This window comes from Podarcis raffonei, chromosome 6 (genome assembly GCF_027172205.1).
Source record: "Podarcis raffonei isolate rPodRaf1 chromosome 6, rPodRaf1.pri, whole genome shotgun sequence".
In the NCBI taxonomy this organism is placed as follows: Eukaryota; Metazoa; Chordata; class Lepidosauria; order Squamata; family Lacertidae; genus Podarcis; species Podarcis raffonei.
In genome coordinates, this window is record NC_070607.1 from 69,737,335 (window position 1) to 69,755,065 (window position 17,731).

The following is a 17,731-nucleotide window of genomic DNA, read 5'->3' on the forward strand; positions in this document are numbered from 1 at the left end:
AGCTTCCCCAAAAGATCAGTTTCGTGTAAGGTAACATTTGCTTTGGCTCAACATAATCTAACCTCCCTGCAAACAAATCAGGATGCATATTCAATAAGCTGATCATCCAAAAGTGCCTATGGTGGCTGCATGTGACCACTTGGCACCAGATGCAGAGCTGATACATCTGGCAATTTTAGCTGACCACTGCAAGCAGAATGATTGCGTGAATCAGCATTTCTGGCTTCATTCTAGTGTCCAGAAATATATCCTATATAATATAGGACTTTGTTAACATACAAAGCATCTCACTAAAGGAATATTATAGGGTGTTTCCAAAAATCTGTAGAAAAGCAACAACTCTTCATTCTTTGCCTTTAATCTGCTAAACGGTAAAATGTGTGTGCATTTCAATAGTTGTTTAGATATTTAGAAGTTGTTCATTTTATTCTAGTTCTTTTGCTCTTCTCTTATAATTCAGTACTGTGGGGTGGTAGTCAATAAAGTTTTACTGAGAGTAGACCCACTGAAATTAATGGAGCTAACAGAGGCCTGATTGTTTCAATGGGTCTAAGCTTAACCAACTTCTTTGGCAATCACTTGTAGCCAAGTTAGATTGTCTTCCATGAACATGGTCTTAACAGTAGGGTTGCCGTATTTCAAAAAGTGAAAATCTGGACGTTTTTGAGTTATTTTTGAGGAAAAATGACACTGCTGACACGGGCTGCCAAATGTCTGGATTCTCTTGGACCTTTCGCCAATTTCCACCCAGACACTGCTTGTGGCTGTAGTATTCCAGATATATCCAGGAAATTCTGGACGTATGGCAACCCTACTTAACAGTGAGTAGTGGATTTTACTCGCAGGAAAATGGGTATAGGATTGCATACTTAGTGCTTTCTAAGTTTCCCTTCATCTTTTAAGCTTTAAAGGCATGAAAAAGAATAGGTGTCTTTCCTTTCCTTTTGAATGAGTGGTGGTAATATAACATGTAAATCTCCATTTTTCAGAACACATCATTTCAATGGTGTTGCATTCCAAGCCAACACAAGAAGCATAATTAGAAGCAAACAAATCCTCTGTTACTTTTGTATTAATGGCCCAGATTAACTATCCAAGACTGAATTTACACCCCATGTTTGTGGTTCAGGCTCCTATGTCCATCTGTTCATTTCTGACATACTGACACCTTCATAAGTAGCCTGAGGGTGCTTCCAGATGGAGGCATAATACTGTAGACTGGGATGTTGCACATGGGTCTTTGGCATCAGTTGTTGCTGTTTTTTTGTTTTTGTTTAAATAATATTGGATTTTCTCTGGAAAGGGCAAATCCAGATTAAAGGGAAGGCAGGGAGATATGAGCTGGTATTTTGATGACAATGACGTCATGTGGACACTGTAAAAAAAATAAAAACAACTTCCATACTTGAGGAGTGCTGATCCCACAATAAACACCCATCTGGAAGAACCCTGATGCTTCCTTTGTATGTTCTCTCTGCCTTCTCCAGTAAGAAGCATTGTTCTCTCTCATTGCATTGCTTATATGTAGTCTCGGGACGCGGGTGGCGCTGTGGGTAAAACCTCAGTGCCTAGGACTTGCTGATCGTATGGTCGGCGGTTTGAATCCCCGCGGCGGGGTGAGCTCCCATCGTTCGGTCCCAGCTCCTGCCCACCTAGCAGTTCGAAAGCACCCCTAAATGTAACTAGATAAATAGGTACCGCTTTATAGCGGGAAGGTAAACGGCGTTTCCATGTGCTGCGCTGGTGCTGCCTTGCCAGAGCAGCTTCGTCACGCTGGCCACGTGACCCGGAAGTGTCTCCGGACAGCGCTGGCTCCCGGCCTCTTAAGTGAGATGGGCGCACAACCCTAGAGTCGGACACGATTGGCCTGTACGGGCAGGGGTAGAGTCGGACACGATTGGCCTGTACGGGCAGGGGTAGAGTCGGACACGATTGGCCTGTATGGGCAGGGGTACCTTTACCCCTACAGATGTTCTGTAGTCTCAGAACATCTCTCAAACACAGTGTTCCAGATTCCAGAATGTATGTGGCTCAAGCTGCCTCCGAAATATGAGTGGACTCTTCTAGATATGGGTAGCCAACATACTGCCCTAGAGATGTTTTTGGAGTGCAGCTCCCCTGAGCTCCAGCCAGTCTGGCCAGTGGTCAAGGATGATGGGGTTTGTACTTCGACAACATTTGGAGGCTACCCTTGATTGAGGGTTAGAGAACCTTTTTCAGCCTGAGAGCTGCTTTCTCTTCTGGGCAGCCTTCCAAGGGCCACATGCCAGTGATTCAGGAGGCAACTGCTGGTATTGGCCAAAGTTTAAGAAAGTAAAGGCATCCTCTACGTTGTGTTCCTCATCTTGCTCTCATCAGTATTCAGATAAATCTGGCTTGCAACACTGGGTATTTCAACTATTCTATGTTTATGTGACCTAGGGTACCCTTGAAGATCAAATCATTGAGGCTAACCCTGCTATGGAATCCTTTGGCAATGCCAAAACCCTGAGAAATGACAATTCCTCAAGATTTGTAAGTATTTTTTAAAAAAACAAAAGTAAAGTACAGAGCATTTATTACAGGCAATATGCATATGTGGGGTTTTTTTTGGTAAGCCTATAGAAATGTTTATGACATAATGAAGCGTATGAAACAAACTATTTCCATATCTATAAATTCTCTTATTCATTATCTTAGCAGATTATAGTGACGTTTTGATATTTGGAACAGAGAAATCAGCCTCTGAGGAAGGGGAGTTATGACCAAACAGAATATGATTAAAATGTGAATGCAATTAAAGCTGCACATTTATGTTATGGAAATAGCAAGTATGGGAAAGCATGAGGAGCCTTGGGGCTGTGTGAAGACAGATGGGGACAGGAAGTTTAACTTCTTCCTTACCTGTCACAATCCCAACAAAAATCTGAAGCTGCTATTTGCATGCCAAGGGGCAGCTCCATTGTGCCAGTAGGGGTTCCCCTTGAATAGCAACTTCAGAGGCACTAATCAGACAGCACTTTATTCCTCTATCTGGCTGTTGTCTGTCAGAGCAGACAATACTGGCCTAGATGCACAAATACTGTATTTTTCGCCCCATAGGGCGCACCGGCCCATAGGGCGCACCTAGTTTTTTTGGGGGGAAATAAAGGAAATTTTTTCCCCTTTATTTCCCCCCCAAAACCAGGTCGGGGAATCCAAACCAGGTCAGGGAACAGCAGGATGGCAGCGCTGTGCCTCCCCGCTGTCCCCCGAGCTTGTGGGGCTGCCCAATATCTGCACTAAGCCCAGGGCAGCGCGCCCCTGGCTTCAGGATGCAGGCTGCTATCCACAAGCCTTGGGAGCCCAACGGGAACTCCCGCGGAGCTCCCAAGGCTTGCAGAGAGCTTCCTGAAGCCTGGAGAGCGAGAGGGGTCAGTGCGCACCGACCCCTCTCGCTCTCCAGGCTTCAGCGAAAGCCTGCATTCACCCCATAGGATGCACACACATTTCCCCTTCATTTTTGGAGGGGAAAAAGTGCGTCCTATAGGGCAAAAAATACGGTAATCTTACCTTGAATACAGCAGGCTTCCTCTTTAAGAGCCTGCAGGTCATAGTGAGTACTTCTATTCATTTTCCACTTTTCTTCATATCAAAACAGGGCAAGTTCATTCGCATCCATTTTGGTCCTTCAGGGAAGCTGGCTTCCGCTGACATTGACATCTGTGAGTAAATGGCTGGTGTCACTTGACATCCCATGTTGTTTTTAATTTGAACAGTTTGATAAACCCTTGAAGTAGCAACCCCACAATCTAATTTCTTACTTGTTGTTTCTAGATTTGTTGGAAAAATCGAGAGTGATTTTCCAGCAGCCAGGAGAGAGGAGCTACCACATCTACTATCAAATCCTTTCTGGAAAGAAGCCAGAACTCCAAGGTGAGAGGCACTAAAATAATATACAAAGAAATTTGACAATCAAGTTTGGAAAGCACAGTGCAGATGATCACAAAAGAGCTGTGCTCAGTATGATATCCCTACTGAGTAGGGATGGGGAATAAATTCCATTCCATTCACATTTAAAAGCAAATGTGCACTTTTCAAAACAATGGATGGCCCAAAACACAGCTATCCTTTGAAATTCACACTTCTCTGAATTGTTCAAGCCAAGAAATGTATCACAAAATGCAAATAGTAGGGAAAAATAACATACAAAAGTGCATTATATTAGGGGAAACTGCTTTGCGAAAATGTCTATTGTTATGCAAAAATCATACAAAAATGTGTATATTAGGAGAAATTTGCACGAAAATGCTGATGAATTTTCACGAGGATCTTCTTTTTAAAAAATCTCAGACTGGGGGAAAAACTGGAAACATAAGAAACTGACCCTGACAAATTTCTGCTGAACACTCCTAGATGCCACCAATGTCAACACACCCTATATCTGCTCAGTGCTTTTGAAATTTAGGCTAACCCAATATTTGTGACATTGGCACCGGTGCTTTGAAAAGGCTAGTGCTTATCAGTGCACTTAAAGTGAACCTTGTTTCTGAGACTTATTTATGTAAATACATTTATAACTTGCCTTCCCTCCAAGGACCTCAAGGCAACCTGCCCAATGACTATCATAGTTGGATATAGAATATTGAATTTGGCAAGTTACAAACGGGAATTAAGTTTTAATAATGTTTTAAGTAGCCCTCAAATTTCAATTTCAAAAGTGAAAATTGAGCATATTTGAAAGTACAATTCGAATTTTGAACATTTTATCATTTTTTTTTAATTTGCTCAAAATTCTGTTTAGTCCTAAGCACCTTTTGTTCTTGGGTCCATGATTCTGAGCACACCGGAAGTTAGTTTCATTGCATATCAGTCGGATGTTTACCGTAATTGATTCAAAAGCTGTACCTCTGAGTCAGATCAAGTGATAGATCATAGAAACATAGATATGTGTGTGGGCAGACTCACACACATGTATCACCCTCTGGATCAGAACCTACAGGGGTTTATTCAGATGCGTATTTGAATACAGTTATCATTTACGTAAATGCCATTCATCAGCATGTCATTACTGTCAACAGGATGCCCATTTTGATGGGCATCCCTGTCTACATATTGATGGAACTGTGCTTGACCAGAACTGGATCACAGAGAAGGTTTGCACTTGCTCCTTTTCAATCTTTCTCTCCCTGTTTGCTCCTACAAACCTCACACAAATAAGAGTACCGTGAGCAGAGAGGTCCTTCAGACATATTTGTGTAGGACCTCTCTCTGAGAGGATGGCAAGCTTGTCCAATAATGATCCCTCCCAGTCATGCTATGATCTGCACTCAAGGCATCTTTCCAGTATGGAACCCGATGCTGTGAAATAGGAAATGTGGGCGAAACCCTTTTCCGACCGGACAGGGATTTTTAGCATAGTGTCCTGTCATGGCAGTAAGGAATCTGGGCTACGGCCTGCTGCTCTTGCTGCTCAGTGACAAACAATACCTTATTAGGCAGGTCTGGAGAGCTCTACTGAGCAGTAATCTTATCTGGTGCTCACAAGGCCAAGGCTGACCACTTCTAAATCAGTCAGCGGCCCAAGGGTGTTCCTAAGATAGCTGGCGGGAGATGCAACTATACAATGCACATGCCTTTCTGGTAGCCATGTAATGGAGACTGTGTGGCCTCTGAGGCTGAAACTTCCAAGCTGATCCTTGATTCATAGCCACTTGGTTCATAGTTCAAATTGGGCATGTACCCACAATATGCTGTGAAACAAAGAACGCATCTTCTGTCTGTTTCCCCCCAGATATGCTGCTGCTGTCTTCCAACCCCTATGACTACCATTTCTGCTCACAAGGTGTAACAACTGTAGACAACCTGGACGATGGAGAGGAACTCTTGGCTACAGATGTATGTGTTAATCCACTGTGAAATCAACTGGGGTGTCAAAGTCTCTTTGTGATGCAGGGACACAGTCTAGCCTCATGAACTGCTTCTGAGACCCATTATTTTTAAAGGGGGTAGAAAATAAATATAATAAGCACAATTGTTTTCCACAAAGAATCCTGGAAACTGTACTTTACCCCCCCCCCCTGAACTAGAATTCCCAGCACCCTTAACAAAATACAGTTCCCATTTGTTGCTACATAGCTAGCCATTTCAAATGGCACTGGTGTGAATCATGCATCCTTTTCTTATTTAAGAGGCGGAGAGCCTGCGTCTTCCCAAGAGTCTCAGCCTGGCTCACAGCACTCTCTGTGGGATCTCTCTCTCTCTCTCTCTCTCTCTCTCTCTCTCTCTCTCTCTCGGCCACACCCTTCTCTCCTCACCCTCTTCTACCCTCTCCACAATGGTTCTGCCAACCAGCCTCCTAACAAAAAGTTCGTGGGCTTCTGGATTTGTCTGTTTTAGATTATCTGCATGCTAGAAAATTTTATGGCAGGGGTCTGAAGGGTGCACCATGGAAAACACTATGAACTCAACTCAGATGCACAGAAAATGCAAAATAGCAAAAAAACTACATATATAGGCTGTTGAGAGTTATTACTTAAGTTTAATGAGGTATATTTTAGCAGCGTGAAAGAAATGCCAGCTAGACAAGCCAGTATAGTGCATTTGTCATTTGCTTAGCATTTGCATCACCAGAAAGGTGCAGCAGTCCTTCTGGACTGAGGCCAGTACATCCCGAATTCATCCTTTTCTGTTTGTTAATCACACCTTGTCTGATTTCTTCTGCAGCATGCTATGGACATCCTGGGCTTCAGCAACGAGGAGAAATATGGCTGCTATAAGATAGTAGGAGCCATCATGCACTTTGGCAACATGAAATTCAAGCAGAAACAACGCGAAGAACAGGCAGAGGCTGAAGGCACTGAAAGTAAGGGAGTTTGCCTACATTGCTGCCTACAAATCCCATTGTGGCCGCCAGATCAGTCTGTTGCAGCAAAACTAGCAGTCTGGTGGTACTTGGAAGCAGAGCCAGCGAAAGCACCTGACCAGCTCAAGCAGCTGCCAAGCCCAGTGGCATTCGGGACCGACTGCTGATGTCTATCCTGCCCTCCCCCCTTTTAAACCCTCTTACTTTCTCTCAGCAGCCATTACCTAGCTTTTTGCCAACTCAGCTTTGGGAGCATTTGTGAATGAGGAAATGGCTGTTCTCTGGAGCTACCAAGATAAACTTCCCCAGGATCCTCATGAACCAGGTGTGGGGAGGGCACAATTGCATAGGTGCTCACTGGACAACACCTTGCTATTAGCTCCCTCAGACCTTCTGAAAAGACTAAGGTCGCTTCCAGACAACCTGTTTCTTTGAGAATTCATCCTTATTTGTTTGTACAAAGTTTCTGGGGAGTTCTACAAAATCCACTGTTTATGAGCAATCTTTCTTATTTGCTTGCAGGAAGCTTAAACTATGTCATGGGCAAGTAATTGTTACCCCACACTTTCCAGTGCATTTTCCTGTCCCTTTCTTTACAGCAAACAATCCGTTTTGGGGGAGGGTTGTACAAGAGTGGTATAATCCATGTCAGTGGCACAACGTGAACCTGTCAGTAGGCAATTGAACCCCACCAGTATAATGTCAGTCTGGAAGCAGTCATACAAATTCATTGTGGCATCATCAGCTTTTATGGACCAGAATGTACATGTGTTAGGATTTATAAATCTCTGATCTTATTATTACTACTGGAGCCCAAATTGGTCTGCCTTTAATTGGCTTGAACTATAAGCAGTTCCTGCTGGGTGATGGCTCTTAATCAAGGGGTTCTAAATTACAGGAACCCACATTTCTTTCTCATCAAGACCACTTTCTTATTTATGATTTTTTATTGAACTGCAGGTGCCGATAAAGCATCTTACCTCATGGGAATCAGCTCAGGTGACCTGATCAAGGGGCTGCTCCATCCTAGGGTGAAAGTGGGAAATGAGTATGTGACCAAAGGCCAGAATGTGGAGCAGGTGAGTTTCTTGAACTGTACGGCTTGGCCTTATGCCTCCCTGCCTCCAGTTTCCCATAGGACCTCTTAGCAATGCACCTGGGAGAAAGGTTGTGCATCTTAATCTCTGTGTTAAGACATGTCACTGTGAGAAATATATATTTCAAGCAAAAGAGTGGTGGTCACTTAAATTGCCTGTGCTTAAATTATCAAATAGCAGCAGTGACACATGCAGCCTGATTCTTGGCATGTTTCCTCAGAATAAAGCCCAACTGAGTTCAGTGTGCGTATGCACAGGATTGTGTCTTTAGTTATCCAGAAACTATTTCATCAGTGTCAGCTGAAACATACTAATTCTATTTTATAAATAGCCTCCCTCCCTTTTCTGTCCTTGACCATGTCGCCAAGCACAGTCAGCTGGGTGGCATATAAAAAATAAAATTATTATTACTATCATCATCGCCGTTGTTGTTGTTATCATCATTATTGCTATGTAACACCATCAGAAATGAACAAATATAAATTCTGACCAATTATCGTTACATAATTATTTGCAGGTTGTGTATGCAGTGGGAGCCTTGGCCAAAGCTACCTATGATCGCATGTTCAAGTGGCTGGTTTTTCGTATCAACAAAACTTTGGACACTAAGCTAGCCAGGCAGTTCTTCATCGGAGTTCTGGACATTGCTGGATTTGAGATCTTTGAGGTGGGTTTCAAAACTGGCCCACATTTTGCACTATGTAATGGAGGGGAATGAAATACACATGCCCAACTGCTGATGACTTCCTTGCCCAAAGAAAGTTGCTGGCATGTTGAAAGAGACATTGTGAAAATTCAGAACTCAACCGAGCTATAGAATTGGATCAAGTTTGGCGAGGTGGTTGAGAATTCTGCGTTAGAGATCAATAGATCTCCCTAGAGAACCAGTTCCTCTGGGATAAAGAACAACTTTAAACCCATTTCATGTCTGTAGTTATGTCCTGAGTGGCCCATGGACATTCCCTTTCTCAAATGCCCTCTTGGTTTTCCATCCTCCTGAGGCTACTTACAGAATTATTCAACATTCCAGTGGCCCCTGGGTGAAAGGCTGATTTCTGTGCATAACAAACAACAACATTCTGCCAACTTTCTAGTTTCATTCTATGCTATGCTATCTATGGGTGGTTTCACATATGCAGTTTTCATTTGTACGGTGTTGAGTGCTGATTAATGATCATGCAGGCAGTCGGGCCCTAATGGTACTGCATTACTAAAAACAACAACTGTGGACTACTTTTTGCTGAGGTTTAGTATCTCAAGAACTATAAGCTCATCCACACTTCCGTTTGACCTGCCACTTCCCTCCCTGCACCACCCCGGGAAACCTGTAGTTTAGCTCTGAATCGGAACAAAAGGCAGCTGGATTTTCTGTGGATTGTTGTTTGTTCCAATTTAGCACTAAAGAAGGGGTTTTCCGGGGGAAAGCAACAGGGCAAAGGCAAAACTGTAGAGACCCATACCTAGAAAGCACAGGAGATGCAGAAGACCACTCAGACCATTGCTTTCTAGGCATGGGACAAGCGGAAGTATTTTACCTAGACAGGCAGAATCATAGCATATGGTGCATAAGAGAAGCTACATTAAGGCCTTGGGTTTTATTCAACATAACACTAAGCAAAGTATTCCATCAGTACAATATTTTCTCCTTGCTCAGCTGAATGTTCTCCCCTTCTTCTCCCCCTGTGCCCCCCACTCAAGTCTATTCTGGGGGATGGCATGGGGCATGTGGGAGAGGAGGAGAAGAGGGGCAAATCCTGTTGTGCTAGTACTAATCCCTTGTGCTAGCAAAACTATTTAGTTGAACACTGTTGTTTGTTTGTAAGTTTCAATACACTTGGCATGCTTGGAGCTCCAGGTAACCTGGTTGTGGTGTGTAGCCATTTTCATTCAGTTAACTATGGCATTCCTGTTCAACCAGGAATTTATGTGTGGGGTACAAACTTGCTGGCCAATTGTCACCAGATCTGATCAACAGCTGGGAAGTGATGGGTGGTTTTGACTCTTCCGAGGCTACTGGTAGTGGAGTATCTTGAGTTGGGCAGTGAAGTCTCCAGGCTCTTAGGCGTTCACTTTCTGCCTGCAGTTTAACAGCTTTGAACAGCTATGCATCAACTTCACAAACGAGAAGCTGCAACAGTTTTTCAACCATCACATGTTTGTCCTGGAACAAGAAGAATACAAGAAAGAAGGAATTGAGTGGGTCTTCATTGACTTTGGCCTGGACCTGCAGGCTTGTATTGACCTGATTGAAAAGGTAAGATTGAGGCAAGATTGTATAACTAATATGGCTGGCTTTATGTACATATATGTCATTGTAAAGGTTGAATGATAATGGAAATGTGGCTACATCGGTTCTAATGTCCTCTTGTTTCTAGCCAATTTGCCAGATGAGTCTGGCGGGCCAATACTTTCACAACAGAGCAAAGTAAAAATTAACTTCCTTTCTGTTGTAACACAGTTTTTACATATTTTTGACTGAAATCTGGTTCTATTCATTCTGGCTAGCGATTCCTGCATGCTGAAAATGGCCCCACTGCAAGAGACACTTACTTGCAAGCTACAATGTGAATTTAAAAAGTGATTTCCAGTAGCAAAGGAGCAATTTAAACATTTAACTCCCCCTGGCAACTGACACATTTCAGCTTCTGAGAACTTCTCATCGCTCCTTGTTCCCCAGTTCTCTTTGGGAAGAACAACATAAAGTAAAATTAGGTTGGAAATAATGTTTATACTGCTTTTTTCATGAGGCAAAAAGGAACCATCCTCATAAAATTATGTTCTACAGCTCCAGGGTGCTGCATTCTTCTACTGAAAACATGGTAAATAGAACACCTTTAGAACTAGGACAGGGGCAAGCAACCATTTTGAGCTGAAAGAAAGTGTGATCAAATCACTATTCAATGTGCACATAATACAGTGGCCTGAAAAATTAAAATCACTTTATCAATATGGTAGAACAAAAGCATTTCCCCATGGCATAGTTGTTTGTCATCCTACTGCACAAGCTTGCTTTCACACGAACAGTATATAAATTTTGAGGGGAAGCATTCTTTTGTGGTGACTTTTCCAGTTCCTGGAAGCACTTTTTCCCATCCCCACTCTATGAATGGATTGAATATGGTTTTTCTTATACTTTGCATGCTAACTTTAGAAGCCTTTTTATAACATTCATCACATGGAAGTGGTTATTGCTCACATAGGACTAAAATTAACACCAAGTGAAATTGCCTCCAGTTTGTTGATCCGTATCCTTTCCTTGCAGCCAATGGGAATCCTCTCCATTTTGGAAGAAGAATGCATGTTCCCCAAAGCCTCTGATATGTCATTCAAGGCCAAACTGTATGATAACCACATTGGGAAATCACCCAACTTCCAAAAGCCACGGCCAGATAAGAAGCGCAAATATGAAGCCCACTTTGAACTGGTGCACTATGCTGGAGTGGTACGTCTTTGTTTCCTGGCTCCCATATACTGGGTTTTTAGTGTTGCTTTTCCGTTTTCTGCCTCTGTTACAGCTGGTTTTGCTCTTTGGCAGGTGCCCTATAACATTGTTGGCTGGCTAGACAAGAATAAAGACCCATTGAATGAGACAGTGGTAACCATCTTCCAAAAATCACAAAATAAGCTGCTGGCTACTTTATATGAAAACTATGTGTCCTCTTCTTCAGGTGAGCGGCATTCCCATATGTGCCAAACAAAGCACTAAATACAGAATATGTAAGATTATCTGAAAAGCGTCATCTGGCAGCCTGTTCCCAGGTTCAGAGCAGTGGTAATTTGATTTTTCACTCTCTCCTGCAGGCTCACTAGGTCCAAAATTTTCCCCCTCTTCTCCTGCTTCCAAGGGGGGTTTTGTATTTTAAACCGATGGAAATTTATTCCTTTGCCAAAAGCTTTCAAAGACTTTAGCTTGTAACGTCTTTGCTTCAGTCTATTTACAAAAGTGGAAGGCGGACTTCCTGTTTATGACCTTCCCGCTTCAGTGCCAAATTAAAGTATTTAAAGATCCAATTTTCCGTTCTACTCACGGGTAGTTGTTTAAAATCCAATTGTCCACAGGAAAAAGTCAGCACTCTCCAGCAACAGCAATGCGGCTTCACTCCGTGAAAGAAGCAGTCGATTCAAAGCACTGCGCCACTCACCCCACGTTGCTCCGGATCCCCAAAACAGGGTTTCCCCGCGAGTAGGGGAGGCGCAAAAGGTGCCAGCTGAATCCCAGGTTCACAAGCTTCTCCCGCTTGTGATTTCAATGGGTCTCCACCTTCGCCGTGGCGGTCAGACCCTGTTTTTCACGGAGCAAGTTCCTCCCGATCGGAGGAGCTCCGCCATTGCCGGAGGCGCCAACCCGGAAGTCCGACTTCAGACCATTCTCTGGGCCTGGGTATTCAATAGAGCTGGAGAATTAATTGTCCTATAACTTGAGCAGTAGGGTTGGTCTCACAGTGCTTGGGAACCAACCAAGGACCTGAACCAAATGAACACCATTAAGGCAATAAACTGACATTTTGTTGGGCAGATGATGCAACCAGGACAGGTGGCAAAGAGAAGCGCAAGAAGGCAGCTTCGTTCCAAACTGTGTCCCAGCTGCATAAAGTAAGTGCCCACTCCCCATGGTAAGCAGAACCGCTGGCTAGAATTTCACTTGGCTCTCTCTATGTATACGCACAACACTTCTTTCAGGCAATAACCTGAACGTGAAGTCTTGGAACACCAGGCCAGACACTAAGGACTTTTGGGGCTTGGCTATTCTTCCCTCAGTTGGCCCAGAGCGCTCTCCCTTTTTGAGAATATTATTGCTCAGGAATAACAGCTGTAACTATCCCTGTATGTGGCGTTGTGGATTAAACCACAGAGCCTAGGACTTGCTGATCAGAGGGTGGGCGGTTCGAATCCCCATAACGGGGTGAGCTCCCGTTGCTCGGTCCCTGCTCCTGCCAACCTAGCAGTTTGAAAGCACGTCAAAGTGCAAGTAGATAAATAGGTACTGCTCCGGCGGGAAGCTAAACGGCGTTTCCGTGTGCTGCTCTGGTTCGCCAGAAGCGGCTTAGTCATGCTGGCCACATGACCCGGAAGCTGTATGCCGGCTCCCTCGGCCAATAAAGCGAGATGAGCACCGCAACCCCAGAGTCGGCCACGACTGGACCTAATGGTCAGGGGTCCCTTTACCTTTACCTTATCCCTGTATTGCCAGCTCTTGGTGATCATCGTATCAGCATTTGAATAGGAATAATGCTAGAATGCGGAGGAGTCAGGTTCCATTTGTAGTAGAGTAATGCTTATTTCCACCCCTGTGATGTCTGCGCTACATGGTTCCTGTCTGCTTCTCCGTTGCTGAGGGAGAGGCAGTTAAGACTTGCAGTGATGTTTAGATAATTTATTACATGAACATCACTTTAAGTCTGTGCTACTTCTCTCCTCCTCACTCTTGACTGCGGGAAGGAGAACCCTTGGGAAGAAGAAAAGAAATGTGGATCTTACAAGGGTCGGAGCAACAGGCCCTTGGCCTTTCCCGTGTTGGGAGAGGGAGTTAGCTGGACACAACACTCCACACACTGAGCCACTTAGCAGAGCAGCATCCATCTGACTGAGAGACAGTGCTTTGCAAGTGAATGATCCAGAAACCACAAGGTTAAAAGCAAAGAGGGTTAGGAATGGTTTTAGATTGCAAGGTAAAGTGGGCATGTGGAGAGTACAGAAGCAGCAACATGTTATTTAGCAGCATTGATAGGGCAGTAGAGGGTTGGTATTTTTTTTAATAGATTGGATGGCCAAACTAAATGTGCCAGTTCTGTTTGCTTAAAGCAGACCTGCCCCATTCACATAAAAAGTGGGAGTGCTGTGGTGGTGGGGATAGAGGGCTGTGGTCAGGAGGGAGAGGGAGCGGCCCAATTTTCAGAGCCCCTTAGAGGGGAGTTGAACCTTCCCCAGGCCCACCACTTAACCTGTGCATGGATTTTAATTGCTGCTCAGTAGCAGGCTACATGCTTTGTACACACAGGGCCCCAGAATCACTTCCCAGAATCTCCAGATAAAGGGATATAAGGGAGCAGGGTTGGGCAGGAAATAATAATCTGTGCCTGAGGCCCTTAAAAGCAGCTGGGTGATGGGGATACCCAAAGTCAGGCCTCAAACGCAGATCATCATAATGGGACAGGCTTCTGTGAGAGGAGGCAGCCCTTCAGATATCTGCATCCTAAGCTGCAGAGGGCTTTAAAGGTTAAAACGAGCTTCTTTGACTTTTGCTCAGATGTGGACTTGGGAGCCTGTGAAGTGACTTAACCCTGTATGTCTGCCTTACAGGAAAACCTGAACAAACTGATGACCAATTTGCGTGCTACCCAGCCTCATTTTGTCCGTTGCATCATCCCCAATGAAACAAAGACCCCAGGTACACAACTGCAAAGAGTGCGCTCTGTCTGTGAGGGATTAGAATGACCAGGGGGAATCTGCAGATAACACTCTTATTATTATTTGTTTGGCATCTCTGTGCAGTTTATCTGCTGTAAACAATGCCTCAAGCATCATACAGGTTAAAAACATTAGTACTATGGCTCGAGTTCTAGGTTTGGATCCAGAGTAGCGTTGTTTTCTTGTGATGCCACGCTGGAGGAAATGGGGTTGTGTGGGGAGGGTTATTTTTGCTGATTCCTCCTTCCTCCTGTGGCCCTGAAGGAGTTGCTGTGGAGGATTGGGAGACCTTCTGAAACAGCATGGGAGGTGGTTATGGGGGCTGCTGGGGGACGGGAGAATCAGCCTCCCCTTCCCCCCTTCCTCCACAGGGAGCCTTGGGTGGACTGGAGCCCTTCCTGCAAATGGGAAGAGCCCTTCCATTCATGGAAGTTCATGTCTGGATCCAACATATAGTATGACTTTGCTCTGAATAAATATGCTTAGAATTGGGCTGTTCCCTTTGCTTTGTTCCTTGTTTGCATTCTGCTACTACTACCGTTTAGCTGTCTAGCAGGTGTGTTTGTTGTTTTTCTCATTTCTCTAGCCTTGCGTGGATGCAAATACGCCTACGCCGGTGGCCAAAATTGTGGACACCTTTTTGAAAAAGTGTATTTCTGAGGTTTGATGGCTCATAACACCACTTTTTTGGAGTAATACCATAAAATTTTATATCAATGGAAAGATAATGAAGAATGTAATGCAACAAAGTTTGTTCAATTGTCTGTATTCTATCAAAAGTTATAGCCAAATAACCAGAAAAGGGAAGCATAACTTGCTTCCCTTTTCTGGATATACAGTAGCTTTCCTTCATTTGGATGCAGCCAATGAGCATGAGTGTTTAGAGAGCCAGTCAGGTGTTATGAGCCATCAAATCTCGGAAATACACTTTCCCACAATTTTGGCCACTAGTGTAAATTATTATTATTATTCTCAAAGTATGAGCGCTCACCGCTCAGGAAAGGTGTTAGGATCTGTCCTTCCCTTCTTTCCCATGCAGGAGTCATGGACCCCTTCCTGGTGCTGCATCAGTTACGGTGTAACGGTGTGCTAGAAGGCATCCGCATCTGTCGGAAAGGCTTTCCAAACAGAATCCTCTATGCTGACTTTAAGCAGCGGTAATTAAGTTTTCTGTTCAACTTTGCTGATCACCGATGCTATCAGCTGTGCAAGACCTGGGCAACATGCTATGAACACACAGTGAGGAATAAAAACATATGTCCCAGTCTAATCTCTAGAGCAGGACTTGGGGGGGGGGCGCTTTAGCCCTCTAGATGTTGCTGAACTATAAGTCCCATCAGCCCCAGCAAGCATGGCCAGTGGCTGGGAGTTGCAGTTCAGTAACATCTGGAAGGCCAGAAGTTTCCCACACCTGCTTCAGAAAGAGTAATAAAATAAAATAGAACAATAAATGCAAACTTGGTGTCAGGAGCACACTCTGCATCTGTCCCATGCTGGGAAAGATGTGCAGAGAAGCCCCCTCTGCCAAAATGACCTCAGTGGGTAGGCCCTAGTTGAAGTGTTCTTGATTCTCCTCATCTCTTCCTGAGTGTGCTGATCTCTCGTATCTTTGCAGCTACCGTATCTTGAATCCTGCTGCCATTCCTGATGACAAATTTGTGGATAGCAGGAAGGCCACAGAGAAGCTGCTTCTTTCCTTGGACCTTGACCACTCCCAATATAAGTTTGGACACACAAAGGTACGTGGTGTGCAAATTGAATGGGCGGATTAAGTGATTTGCTGTGCCATAAAACTAAAGCCTTGAGAATGGTCAGAATGTGCATGTGTAATTTTACATACACTTCCCTTGCTGGTAGTAAATCCACTACGTTTTATTCTCCCTGTTTCAAACTTCTTGTTCAGTGTCTACCATATTGTTTTGCTAAGGACATCTGATTTACTAGCGTACTTTCCTGTTTGTTCAGTGCTTACTTTCTGTAGCATCAACCTATAGAAGCTTTTATGACTTTTATGAATAAAGCTACTTAATAAAGCCACACTTCTTGAACCCAGTCTGAAGTCAGTGGAGTAAATGTTTTCTATCATTTAGCAACACATATTCTTACAACTACTGGTAAACTAAGAGTTAATGTGCCAATGCATATTCTTACAACTTCCAGTATACTATGAGTTAATGTGGTAGCTATACTTCCTGCTTAGATAGCCTAATAGAATTATTTTAGGATCTGAATGTAAGTGGTATTGTACGACAAGGCATCGGACTTCCCATACCACAACCCATAAATAAGAGACCAATAAGACTGGGTTTTGGGGTAAAAACAGGCCACAACTTTATTGAATACAGATGAAAGAGGTTTGGCTTGGGCATGGGGCAATCTAAATACTTCTGGCCCACCAGTCGGAAGGGATGCGTGGTCAATCCAGGCGAGGGTTCCTAAGACTTATATCAAATAGGGTGACCCCCGCAGGGACTGCCATCTGGGGGGTGCCTTCGACCCTGGTCCCCCGGGTATGCAGACATTGCCACTCCCCCTACTCCAGTGTTTGGAGGGGCAGGCGGAGACTACAACCTCCCCTCCATCCAAAACAAAGGATTGTCCCAATGCCCAACCAGTTGTGACATATTGCAACAAGATAGGCAAAACCACCAGGTAAGAGCCAATTATCCCGGTGGGCAATGCCACCGCACCAAGAGAGGTGAGCGGACTTGTGTGATTTGATATATTAAATATACGACACCTTTTACGTATTCTATAATTTGGGGGCAAGGAATTGGCACAAGGAGAATGTCCTTCAGAGGATGTGACACTGGTGTTTCCTCTGTTCCAACTTTCCCTGTTTCCCTGTTTGCAGGTGTTTTTCAAAGCAGGCTTGCTGGGTCTCCTGGAGGAGATGCGAGATCAACGTCTGGCCAAGATTATCACCCTCCTGCAGGCCAGGATGCGTGGACGGCTGATGCGCATTGAGTATGGGTGGATCATTGGCAGAAGGTATAGCAACATGCAAGCCTGGCCGCAGCAACTCCTTGCATGTCGTCCGCTGGAATGTTCTCAGGCTATCACTTTCAGTGACCAGATGGGCAGACCACTTTGGGCCAGTGGGCATGTTTGGAATTATTTTGAGAAAGCACTGTGGATGGCAGCCACTAAATGGCTGCTATGGGGGTATGGCATAACACAAAATGGCTGCTATGCCCTCAATGAGCAGAAAAAGAGACAGGATTTCAGAATGGTGCTGGCACGCCCCATCAATGCTCCATCAGTGCAGCACATATATCAGCCACTGCTACATTCACTCACAGAGACAACCACTTTGTGCCTATCTTCTGTTCAAAACAGATGGGAGGGTTACATTATAAAATATTACAGTCCAAAGATATTAACATTTAGGTATATGAAGTAT

The 17,731-nt window shown here is 44.3% G+C and overlaps 1 protein-coding gene across 3 annotated transcripts in view; it reads left to right on the forward strand.

Annotated features, from left to right (window-relative positions):
- MYH7B (myosin heavy chain 7B) overlaps window positions 1-17,731 on the forward strand; it is a 53,956-nt gene that overhangs the window by 17,459 nt on the left and 18,766 nt on the right. For all 3 annotated transcript variants that reach the window (XM_053393906.1, XM_053393908.1, XM_053393907.1), the window contains 15 exons: window positions 2,422-2,514; window positions 3,620-3,683; window positions 3,796-3,894; window positions 5,753-5,856; window positions 6,685-6,823; window positions 7,784-7,902; window positions 8,438-8,587; window positions 10,004-10,174; window positions 11,183-11,362; window positions 11,456-11,588; window positions 12,437-12,513; window positions 14,221-14,308; window positions 15,368-15,485; window positions 15,944-16,067; window positions 17,183-17,319. In XM_053393906.1, coding sequence (XP_053249881.1) covers window positions 2,422-2,514; window positions 3,620-3,683; window positions 3,796-3,894; window positions 5,753-5,856; window positions 6,685-6,823; window positions 7,784-7,902; window positions 8,438-8,587; window positions 10,004-10,174; window positions 11,183-11,362; window positions 11,456-11,588; window positions 12,437-12,513; window positions 14,221-14,308; window positions 15,368-15,485; window positions 15,944-16,067; window positions 17,183-17,319 — 1,796 coding nt within the window. The remainder of the gene's footprint in view (window positions 1-2,421; window positions 2,515-3,619; window positions 3,684-3,795; window positions 3,895-5,752; window positions 5,857-6,684; window positions 6,824-7,783; window positions 7,903-8,437; window positions 8,588-10,003; window positions 10,175-11,182; window positions 11,363-11,455; window positions 11,589-12,436; window positions 12,514-14,220; window positions 14,309-15,367; window positions 15,486-15,943; window positions 16,068-17,182; window positions 17,320-17,731) is intronic.